Source organism: Oryza sativa, chromosome 11 (assembly GCF_034140825.1).
Source record: "Oryza sativa Japonica Group chromosome 11, ASM3414082v1".
NCBI classification, from domain to species: domain Eukaryota; kingdom Viridiplantae; phylum Streptophyta; class Magnoliopsida; order Poales; family Poaceae; genus Oryza; species Oryza sativa.
Window position 1 is genome coordinate 25,690,900 of NC_089045.1, and position 12,244 is coordinate 25,703,143.

At 47.5% G+C, this 12,244-nt stretch overlaps 1 protein-coding gene and 1 long non-coding RNA gene across 2 annotated transcripts; one reads left to right on the plus strand and one right to left on the minus strand.

Moving 5' to 3' along the window:
* Positions 1–271: 271 nt before the first annotated feature.
* Positions 272–7,797, minus strand: LOC136353833 (uncharacterized). Its single transcript, XR_010737270.1, has 3 exons — positions 7,422–7,797; positions 3,843–4,006; positions 272–345 (listed from the first exon to the last, which is right to left on the minus strand). It is a non-coding gene; the product is annotated as an uncharacterized lncRNA (long non-coding RNA).
* Positions 7,798–10,379: 2,582 nt separating this feature from the next.
* On the plus strand, positions 10,380–11,376 carry LOC136354252 (uncharacterized). Its single transcript, XM_066305948.1, has 2 exons — positions 10,380–10,671; positions 10,806–11,376. The coding sequence occupies exon 2, from the start codon at positions 10,872–10,874 to the stop codon at positions 11,361–11,363; it is 492 nt and encodes a 163-aa protein (XP_066162045.1). The 5' UTR covers positions 10,380–10,671; positions 10,806–10,871; the 3' UTR covers positions 11,364–11,376.
* The last annotated feature ends 868 nt before the right edge of the window (positions 11,377–12,244 follow it).

Below are 12,244 nucleotides of genomic sequence, written 5' to 3' on the forward strand. Positions count from 1 at the left end.
CATCTAATGGAGCAACATTTTTGATTAACTGCAAAATGTTAAGACCAATCATCAGAACATATGCAGTATAATATCCCCATTTAAATAGATTTTTGTGTCAGTTTTGACAATTTACCTTTGAATCAAACTGTAGAGTTCTCATGCTGAATAATCGCACATGACCTGAAAACGTGAGAGAAATTAGCATCCGCTAGCTGGTTATGGAGAGGAGCAATAGGAGTGCACGTCGTCGTTGCCGTGGCCGTCGGTTCAAATGCTGCAATTACCAGATTTAGTCCTCCCAGACCTCAAATGACGCCGACGAGGATGATGTTGGGGAGGTGCGCAGGAAGGATGGCGTGTATTCTGTTAGATTTAATTGGGTAATTAATCTATTTAAATCAATTAAATCAAATAAATTTCAAGGCTCATTATGCTAGGAATTCATGTGAATTCATTCTTCTATGGGATATCAATGGGATGAAGAGTTTTGAGAATTAATCCATTTGATTAAGGAATTGGTAACTTATATCAATTAGTCCTAATTGATGGATGGTTGATGGTTGTGTAGTGGAGGATGGTTCATGGCTAGTTGATGACAATTAGTTGCTCTATTCCTCTTCCTATTCCATTGGTAACTTACATCAATTACTCTTAATTGATTGTTGATTGATGGTTGTGTAGTGGAGGATGGTTCATGGCTAGTTGATGACAATTAGTTGCTCCATTCCTCTTCCTATTCCATGACTCTTACTCTTCATCTTCCATTCCTCTTATAAAATGAGAATGGATTTGATCTCCCGCGAGAAGAAGAAGACACACTTTCATCCATTTTCAAAAGCTGTTGCTGCTACGGTAATCCCATCCCGACGAGTGTGTGCACACGCGTTGGGAGAGTAGGCCTCCGAAACCACGCGTTGCTGCGACGTTTGCACAGACGGGCGGGCGATCAGGTTTTTGGGGAGCGCAAGGCGCGACTACTCACTGTTCGTCAACATCTACTTCATCTTCACCAACGTGTCGAACACTGGAGACAAGGAGAAGGAGACTCCTGTCAACACCAACGGAGGCAATACTGCCTCAAACTCCAGCGGAGGACCATTCTTGGGGTATAACCTTATTACATTATTTCAATTAGAAGTTTTACTGTAAATGTTCATCGCAATGTCAACATTGTGTCATTATGTGATTGTTGATGCTTATTCAACGTTAAGCATGCTCATGTTGATTACATTCACCACTATCACTGGATCAAATCCTATTGTAAATATCATGTTTATTATCTTGTTATTTTGGATTAAAATATGCCGAATTATGACCAAATTTCCAACATATTCCACCCCTAACCATCCATAGGTGAATTGGGGATAGGAAAAGGCAGGGGAAGTAGAGATACGGTGGCTCAGGAGGAAGGAGATGGGGAGGAAGACGAGGAGGCCGTGACGACGGTGACGAGGGTAGGCATAATGTTACTAAGTCACATCCTCTACCATAATGTCATTATTGTAATCACTGGTATGTGAGTTCTACCCTCCTACTACCCTACAAGTAAGTGCCTATAATGAGGATGTGAATCCAGGGGGAACATATTTAATACATAGATTATCCCAAACCCAAGACAATTCCAACTCAGTGCACTGTACATACATATATAAAGTACTGGATACAAAGAACAACAGGTAAGATAACGCAAGATCAAAAGAATGAGTTGCTTTACCAATACACCATTTGTGTCACAAAAATTACATTTTAATAGAGTGAACAAGAGGCATCAAGAAAAGAAACAAGAGAAAGATAATCAAAGTTTGAGGACCTATTAAGAGATACAACCTCATTGTAGTACACTAATAAGCCAAAACCAAATCCAAAACCGAAATTTGATTTTTCAAACTCAATTTTGAAGAAGATTTTAAGATATTTTCAACGTATTTTTATGGGATGTGTACTGTTTTATGTACATTGCTACTTCCTCTGTTTTATAATGTAAGTCATTCTAGCATTGACATCTATATGAATGTGGGCAATGCTAGAATGACTTACATTATGAAACGGAGGGGGTACTCTATAATTATGTAATGCTTCAGAGTTTCTATGATGGTATTCCATGTTTTTCAACATTTGGGATGTTGCGGTAAATCCAACCTTTTATGGATGTTGCAGTAAACCCAACATTCCTACTGTATGACACGAGAAGTCAAGTGTGTAGTGATGTATTTTTTTGTCGAACTCAAAGGTAGTGATGTTTGAAGCGTAACTCTCTACCACCTTCATCATTTTGCATCCATTCACAAAAAGGGTATGCATGGAAACAATGGGGTGGATGGCACTGTGAGAGAGATGAAGATACTGGTGTACATGTTTGCAAGAGGTAAGTTCCCAACACTCCCCTCTCGTTTTCTGCGTACACACTTTTTAAATTGCTAAACGGTGTGTTTTTTTTAAAAAAAATTATATACAAAAGTTATTTAAAAAATCATATTGATCCATTTTTAAAAAAAATTAGCTAATACCTAATTAATTATGTGTTAATGGACCGCTCCGTTTTCCGTGTATGGAAGCATGAAAAGCTGTATTCCACGTTGATGTTTATACGCAGGCAGTATCAGGGCGCGCGAGTTCTTCAATCCCTGGTGTGACAGCCTTGTGAAGTCTAGTTTCTTTGCGCCAATGAATTGAGTGATTTTGTAAAATGTGGTTAATTTTGCTGATTAGATTTCTCGCAATCTCATCATCACAAAATGCACTCTTATCGCATCGGAGTACTCCTTCTGAAGATAATTAAGCTAGGGATAGAATCTCCAAGATTGTAGAAATGAATGTGATGCAAGGAGCATCTTGGAGTGGCATTAAGGAATGAATGCAACAACAATTTAATGTCCTGCATGCAAAGCAATGCGAGGACAATAGCACTGGAATTATGAGATGTGCTGCATCACATACAGCAGAAGAGATAAGTACACTGGCATCAGGTATGCAGCTGTGGTATGTCCGTATATATGTGGACTGGGAAATGGGAGCTTTATATGAAATATTGCAGAAGTATTTTCCCAGACAGTCATTAGTAATGACAAGCAAATATTGAAATAGGTATGTGCAACCAACAAGTATGATTTCCATGCGCTCATGAAAATCATGTGGTTATACTACACAATATGATTTTATAAAAGCAGCAAAGAGCCGGAAAAAAACATGTATGCTCTGTACAGCAGTGCATCTAGATTTTTGCAGAAAGAATATAGAATGAATAGGCCAGATAAATGAATACCCCGCATAATTATATCTCAGGATTTTGTTTAGTACGTGCTTCTGTTTTAGAAAATTTGGAGGTTCTCAAAGCAAACTTAGTTATCTTACACCATTAAATCATCCGTATCTTTCTATCTAGTATTGAAGCAGATGTGATTCAATAGCCCCCCATTAACAAACATTGGAATTATATAAGCAAGATTGCAGAAATGTGCACATGCAGTTGTGCATCGAAGCTCCACCTGTGTTTATCTTGTAGAGAATGAATTTGGTAATTTTAAATAGCACGGGCCAAATAAAGGGTTCGCACATTCATTCACATCCCCATGCCCATTCCCACTACATAACTCAAACCTACCAATTCCTATTTGAGCCACAAATTGCATATTTGACGCCGTTGACTTTTTAAAGTATGTTGGACCGTTCATCTTATTCAAAAAAATTTAAGTAATTATTAATTCTTTTCGTATCGTTTGATTCATTATTAAATATACTTATAAGTATACATATAATTTTACATATTTCACAAAAGTTTTTGAATAAGACAAACGGTCAAATATATATTAAAAAGTTAATGGTGTCAAATATTTAAAAACGGAGGGAGTAATATTTTATACCTCTGAAAGGTCTACACCTGATCTTATCCGTTGTCATGTTGACAATCATCGTCTTGTTGGCAGGGCGAGCCCTTCCTTTTGCTACTGAGAATCCTTCAGTCCATCTGAAATATTGATGTGCAAGCTAATTGCTGTGTTCTTTCCTCATGGTTGGGAACACAACCCTTCAATAGGAAAAACGGAACAGACCATTAGCACGTGATTAATTAAGTATTAGCTAATTTTTTTTAAATAAAGGATCAATATGATATTTTTAAACAAACCTTGAGAACCAACAGAGCCTGCGTACATGGTAAACAAACGTAGACGTAGGTCCCACCTGACAGTGTCTCTCTTCTTTTCTTCTGTTTCTCTCGATTTCTTCCTCGTTCTCTCCGATTCCCCTTCTCTTTCCCACGCGCGCGCGCCCGAGCAGGAGAAAGCGAGGCGCGGCCGGCGCGGCGACAGCGACCGCGGCTGCCGCGGCGGTGGGGGAAGGCGGCGAGATGGAAGAGGGCGCCGCGGGCCTGACGAATCCCGGCGCGGCAGCGGCGGCCACGCGAGCCACGCTCGGCTCGGCGAGGCGGCGACCGCGGCGGCGGTTCGGCCGGGCGAAGGCAGAGGCGGCGACGTGGGGTGGAGGCGCTGGTGGAGAGCAGGAACCGGGAGGGAGGATGGCGCGACGGCGGCGGCGGCGTTCGACCGAGCGACGCGCTGGCCCGAGTGCGCGAGGCGTGCTCGACGCGGCGTGACATCGGCCGGGAGAGAGATGAAGACGGCGGCGACGGTGGTTTCGGTGGCGGAATTGGTGTGGCGGCGTGAGCTCGGTGTTTGCTTTCGGTGTGGACGACAGACACGGGCTCTCGTGGCGCGTCGATTGGCTCAGTGGACTGGGTGCACTGGCGGCGGCCATGGTGAGAGAAACAGAGGAAGAGGAGCGAGGGGGCGGTGGTCTGGGCGGCGCCGAACGGCGTGAACGCGGCGCACACGTTCGGTGTGGACGCGCGGCTGTGGGCGACGGAGCGCGAGCACGCGAAGGCGGTGAACTCGGAGCAGCCAGGCACAGGGCGGCGGCGTCGTGGAGGAGCATGAGCCCGGCGCATGCTTTTGGCGTGGACGCACGGCTGCGGGAGCTCGAGCGCGAGGAGGCGACGGTGTGGACTGGGAGCAGCGGCGTTGCCACGGCGTGTGAAGGACGGTGTCGACGACGTTTTGCCACTGTGGGCGGAAGCTTCTAGGGCAAGGAGGAGGGAACGCGACCGGATTTCATCGTGGTGTGGAGCGGAGCAGTGCGGCACGGCTCGGGGCGGCACACGGGACTGTGCGGAGGGTGTGGGGGCGTCTCGGCATGCTGCTCGCCCGGCTCGACATTTCGTCGAGCAGGTGGCGGGCACGTGCGGCCGGCCGGCTGACTTCAAGGGGGAGAGGGAGTGGGCCGGCCTGGGTGAGGGAAAGGGCGGGCTGGCCCAAGGAGGAAAAGACAGAGGAGAGGGAGTTGGAATAAGTTCACTTTAGGTCCCTCTATTTGTCACCTAGTCCGACTTTCGTCCCTGAACCCCAAAACCGGGTATGAGCCGTCCCTCAACTTACAAGAACCGGACACATAAGGTCTTATGGCGGTTTGGATAGTGGTTTTGGCTAACGTGGTGCCTACGTGGCGGGTTTGACTAGGTCTCCGTCCCAGGTGGCATTGACGTGGCGCTTACGTGACAATTATAACTCAGAAAAATAATGAAAACCATGGGCCCACATGTCAGCTACACAACAAAATAAATATGGTGGGGCCCACATGGGCCCCACATGTCATTCCCTATCCCCTCTCAGCTCTCTCTCCTTTTCTCTTCCCCATCGTCGCCACAGGCCCACAGTACGCGCCAAGAAGCCGTCGTCCTCCATCGCCGCCGCGCTCGAGACGGAGACGGAGTTCGACGGCGGTGTCAACGTATTGAGGGCGCCAGGGCGGGGATGCGGCCACCACGGTCCGACAGCTTTTTGCGCTTCCCACCGTCGGCCAGCAGGGGCCATACCGGCTGGGGCACGAAAGGCGGCGGCGCTGCCGCCTAGAGCTCGATGGACTCTTTGCTGCCGCCGTCAGTGACGGCGGCGAAATCGGCTTCTTCTTTGCAGGTAGAAGCAGCGGCGGGAACGAGGTGTTCTCCTTCTCCGGCAGCGGCGGCAGAGGTGGTGGTAGCGGTTTCTTCTTCAGCGGCAGGCAGTGGTGGCGGAAACAGCAACGCCTTCTTCCTCGGAGGCAGCGGCGGCGTGAACAGCAGCGGCTTCTTCTCCTCAATCGACGGCGGCGGCGGAGGCGGGACGGGAGCGACGCAGAGGCGGGAGGGGAGGTTGAGTGTGGCGTCGGGGCCGCGGAGGCTTCTTCTCTACCCGCCTCGCCACCGCCTCCACCTCCCCTTCCTCCTCACCGACCGCCACGCGGCAACGCGAGGGAGAGGGATGGAGGCGGCGGCGGGGGGAGCTCCCATGCGCGTCGTGTGAGTGCGGCGGTGACGGCGCGCGAAGCCGGCGGAGAGGGAGGCGGAGGCGGAGACGGCGACATGCGAAGGGGGAGTTGGCGGCGCAAATCGATGTGGCGGCGTAGCAGGAGGAGTCAGCGGCGGCGGGGCTGAGGTCGTGTAGCTCTGGCCGCCGCTCCCTCCTCTCCTGTCTCCCGTCGACTCCCGCGGGCTCTCCGCCGCTGCTCCGGCTGCCATCGTGCCGCCGCACCGGCCGCCATCACCCCACCGGCTTCGCGTGCCGCCGCTGGCCACCGCTCCGGCCTTCTCCGTGGAAACTGCAGGGCGAGAGAGAGAGAGAGGGAGAGGGGATAGAGAGAAGAAAGAGGAGTAAGGATGGCATGTGGGGAAGAGGAGAGAGAGCCGAGAGAGAGGAGAGGAATGACATGTGGGGCCCACGTGGGCCCCACCATATTTATTTTGTTGTGTGGCTGACATGTGGGCCCCATCGTTTTGAATTTTTTTTAGCTGACATGTGGGCCCATGATTTTTATTATTTTTTCGAGATATAATTGCCACGTAAGCACCACGTCAATACCACGTGGAACGGAGACCTAGTCAAACCAGCCACGTAGGCGCCATGTCAACCAAAACCGCTATCCAAACCGCCTTAGGAGCTTATGTGCCCGGTTTTCATAAGTTGGGGGACGGGTCGTACCCGGTTTTGGGGTTCAGGGACGAAAGTCGGACTGGGCGACAAATAGAGGGACCTAAAGTGATCTTATTCCGAGGGAGTTGGACTACGGGAAAGGAAAGGTGGTCCAAAGGAATAGGGATCTTTCTTAATTTTTCTAGGGAATTTCAGAGATGGACTTTTGGAGAGTATTTGATGGAACTGTAAATGGACATTGGGACTATAATTTTGTGGGGACTTTGTACGTGGAATTAGAGTGAAATTTGTGTTCAAAGATTGTAAAGGGACTGTGGACTCTAATAATAGGTTTAGGAATTTGTTGGTAGATAGGACTTCAGATGATTGGATTTTGAGATCGTTAATGGCACAACCCAGAATTCAAATAAGAACCAAATTTTTGAAAATAATTTTGTATTTAAAATAAGATTTTAAACGGGAGCAAAAATGAGATCTTACACGTCGCTAGCTGCCACCCGACCAGATTCGATCAGGGTGGCGTGGATCTGGATGGGGCTCCGCCACCGTCGCCGCCATCTTCGCTACCAGGTGTCGCCGCCGCCACCGTCAGCCCCCGCCGCCAGCCACCCACCGGCCAGATCATGCCAGACTCGGCCCGAATCTGGCCACCACTGCTACCGCCACCCTGGATAGCCTCCCCCGGCCGCCGAGCGCGGGGTGGGCGAGACGAGGCCCCACTGCCGCCATCCTTGCGTCTGCGTGGCTTTGCCGGCGCCCGCTCAGGCAACAACGAGGGAAGAGGAGGAGGAAGCGGGGGGAGGAAGGTGGCGGTGAGGCGTCGCCTCTCATGCCGCCCAGGGGAGGGCGACGCGAGAGAGAAGTTTTTTAGGATTCGCAAAACATTTTATAATATAAAACAAAGGGGGTATATTTAGGGGCATGCTGAAACAAAATAATTATGATATATATTGCCAGTAGGTTACAAAGCTTATACAAGAGACCAGCATAAATGCCATAAACAAACATTATAGTACATGACATAAGTAAAAAGGATTAAAAATTTCAATAAATATCAAAGCAAGATTGAAACATCGCAAATCAACTCTATGCATGAGCATCAGACCATTGACATGCATGGTTGAATCCCGATGATAACAAATGAACACCACATGCATCGTCAACGCGTTGCGCTAACTGAAGATAAATCATACACGGGAGTGGATTTTGATCCCTTAAGGAGATGCCTCCTCGTTGTTTGCATGTTACTGAAATAGGTATGAAAAAATTTGAAAAAAAATCTAAGAATATGTATTAACATGATATATCACTCCACAAACATGCGAGTTTAAATTCAACTTATACATCTCACAACGAAAAAAACAAATTTGACTGTGAATATACCTTAACTATCTAGTTGCGAGATGTAGAAGTTGAATTTGAACTTGCATATTTATGGAGTGATACGAAGTATATCACATGTTAATACATATTCTCCACTTTTTTTCATAACCAATGAGGGGACGTCCCCTCGAGGGATCAGAATAGTTTCCCACCATATACGACTATTTGACAAAAGTTTTTATAATACTAGATCACTGATCTAGTTTCTTCAACACAAGCTTCATCTTGACCTTGTCGAAAACAGCAATCGTTCTTGTACCTACCTCCAATTCCTTCGGTCTCATCACGAATGCCCTCGTCTCTTGATCATATACGCTGACATACTCGGTGAACTCGCCTTCCACCGGCGGATCATCGGCGAAGATTTTCTCCCAGACATGCGCACGCCACAGCCTCCGCTCCTCCTGCAGCCGCTGCGCCTCCTCGAACTCGTCGACGTCGTACTCCACCTCGACGAAGCCATTGCTGCCGTACTCGACGCGGACCCAGCTCTGGAAGTCCCTGAACTTGGCCCAGGTGGCCTTCAGGATGCCGTTGATGTGCACCAGCAGCGCCTCCGGCTCGTCGTAGTAGATCTCCGGGAGGTGGTCCTCGTCGACGTCGGCGTCGGGGACGAAGGGGATGTACCTCTCGATGTCCGGGGCGTCGTCGGTGCAGAGCTCCGTTCGGGCGAGGATCCACTCGATGTTGTCTTGCGACAGCCGCATCGTCGCCGTCCTCCTCCTCGCCGCCATGATTTCCCCGCGGCGATAAATTTCTGAACAAACTCTCAGTTCAGTACTTCAGTGGCTTATGTAAAAAAAAAAAAACGGGCCGGTCCGTTTCCGTTTTAGTATTGCCGAAACCGAACCGGAGTAATCACTGCCGCCCCTGCCCGTGTCACGGCAGATGGCGGCACGTTCGCATCTCAACTGTCTTCTGCCGATCGTACGGCTCCGCACACGGGGGTCACTGGATAAGAAAACATCCGAAATTTTGACAAACGGACCTTCTAGAAAACTTAATTGAACGAAAACTAATTTAAAGAAGGGTTTGTTGTAAAGAATGATGAAGCATGACCTTGGCGTGCTATAACGTTGGTGCTGAGATCTTGTTCGACGTGGCACAAATTCATCGAAGGAGCTCGCGTTGACCTTATGTACAATCTAAAATCACGCCGAGCTACTGTAAGGAAATCTAGCCCAGTGGTTAGGCTTTTTTTTTTAGTTGCAGGTTAATTTCTGGTTTTGAACCCATCAGTGCATCTTTTTTTCAGCTTTTTTCTTACATATTCGCCGTGAATGCTTTGCTATATTTTTTTTCCAAAACGACCACATATTTTGTTTGTAAATTTATTTGATGTACATTAATTTGAAATGGACAAATTTACGAACTTAAATTATAATGTTATTAGTCTTAGCAAAAATACTTAGCTCAATAATTATAATTTACATTTTTGAACTTGGAAGGAATAAAAGTGAACATATGTGAAATTTATAGTTACTAAGCCAAAAGGCTTTCAAGATTAATATTGAATAATTTATGTTCTTATATTTAAAATTTTAAAAGAAACGTAAGCAAAGGCTAAGGGAGAGGAACACCATAAAAGCAATTATTTGATGGTAGGAGGCCAGGAATCGAACCCTTGAAACCCCCCCCCCCCCCGTCTTTTTTTTTATTGAACTGCATGCTCTTCATTCCCCCATGTAGTGTGAGATTCACCGTAGACACGCGCATACACTACTATACACTTAACACTACACTCGCACACACTTTAATAAACGGAAACAAACGATGTATCCATGGTCTTATTAAAATTCTATTGAAAGCATATATGTATATGGGTAATATTTCTGGGCATCAGGATTTGAACTCTTATAGTTATGGGTGGAGTCATGCCAATATCACATCACTAATGTCTGTCTGGATGTAATTGTGTATAATTTTGACGTTGAATGCCCGATGCTATTAGGCTGTTGTCAATACATTTAGTTGCATTAATTGCAAGATTAAATAATGAGAAATGGCTATCTCAACATTTTATTAAGCACTGTGTTTCTTTACATCCCAGTAAACGTCATCACCAGTTAAGAATTCAGCAATGCAAAGGTGGAAAAGGGTGTTATTACTCACCGATCGAGTAGACGGTCGCGTCCCTCGGTGAACACCTATCAAATTTCTAGGGTTTCGTCCCCCCGCGCGTTTCAAAATCGCGAAATCCGTCGGCGCCATTGCACATCTCCCAAATCGAGTGGAGGAAATGGGTTCCCCGTGCCGCTCTCTCCGTTTCGCCCCTCTTTCCCCTGCCTTCCCGTCGGCGGAGCTCGCCGGCGCGACCCCCCAGCGCCGCCGCTTTTGTTGTTGGTTGGTACGTATGTGTTTGAGAAATGTGCCTTTGCTCGTGTTTTTCCACCACAGATTCCGAATCCGGTGCTGGAATTCGGCCAAACCGTGAACGAATTTGGAGCCAATTTCTGCCTCTCCGATTCCTACTCTTACTAGGACACATACACGGCCCGCTATAAATCGCCGACGCTTCTCCCAACTTGGTGAATCGAATTCGAAACCATGGCAGCGGCGGCGGCGAGGTCGAAGCAGCTCCGGATGCCGCAGGAGCACATCAGCTGGATCCTTCACCGGAGGGAGCCGTCGTTCGACGAGGCCGACAAGGCCGCGGCGCGCAGGGAGCTCTACACCGACGACCACGAGCTGGTGCGGAGCGGGTGGTTCGACGACCTGCTGGCGCTGCAGCGGGGGTTCGTCGAGAGGAGGAAGGCGAGCTGGGCCAGGTTCTGCGAGATGGCGGCGCGGGTGCGCGCCGAGTTCGAGGCCAACGGGTTCGTCGAGGTGGACGACGGCTACTTCGATCGGCAGGAGGAGAACCGAGCTCTCGTCTGGGAGAATTGCGGGAGAGAGTTCGCTCAGATGCTCCGGGAGAACAAAGACGGGGAGTTTGGGGACCGCGATGATGAAGCTGTTTCTGATGACGAACACCAACACGAAGATGAAGAGGAAGATGAACCACATGATCAGGAATCAGAGTCAGATGGTGATCTCTGAAGTAATATGGATACGAGAAATTATGAAAAAAAAAACATGTAAGGGAATAATGATTCACGATTATTTTTTTGAGGGGAGAATACATTATTCATGATTCACGATCAGTCTAAGTCTTAATTATGTGATTCTTGACTACATGAGCAATCTTTCCTAATTTATGGTACTTTGACATTTGTCGCTGCAAACTTGCGATGACGTTTTGTGGTCACGATGAATGATGCTGTTGGTCTCCCAAGTCGTGAATATTAAATATGTTCATCTAACAGAAAGTCTAATTCTTGACACAAATGAACTGGGCACAAATTCTGTTTGTTTATATCCACAAAATCGGCCAGTATCAGTAGTACATAACAGCATCAGCATTGAGGAGCATACAAATCGGGCGCCGATTTTTAAAAATCGGACGCTGTTTCACCAAGTAAATCGAAAATATTTCATTCTTTTAAAAAACTAGAAGACAACCAAACTATCTCATGAAACATTTTGCAACAACTTATCAAACAACGGTTTCCACAAAAATCGGGCGTTGTTTCACCCTATATAAAAACAAGAGAAAATTCGATCAATAGCACAGGGAAAAAAAACGGTAAAAAAAAGCACAAAAAATTTCCTCTTTCAACCAGAAACACACGTCACTAATTTTTCTTCGATTTGTAGCACTTCCGTCACATTTTCCGTCCAAGTCCATTGGTTAGCCATGATTAGGAGCATCAAAAGACGAAATTACCCTTTATTCTAAGAAAAGTATGGGTGGGTGAGGTGGCCGGAGGAGGCGCAGGTTGTGGCGGCGGTGTTGGGGTGGCTGACAGCGATGGCCCTCACATCCCGCCGCCACAGTCCCCATCCCCAAGCTCATTCACCGCCGTCGCACTACCATCCCC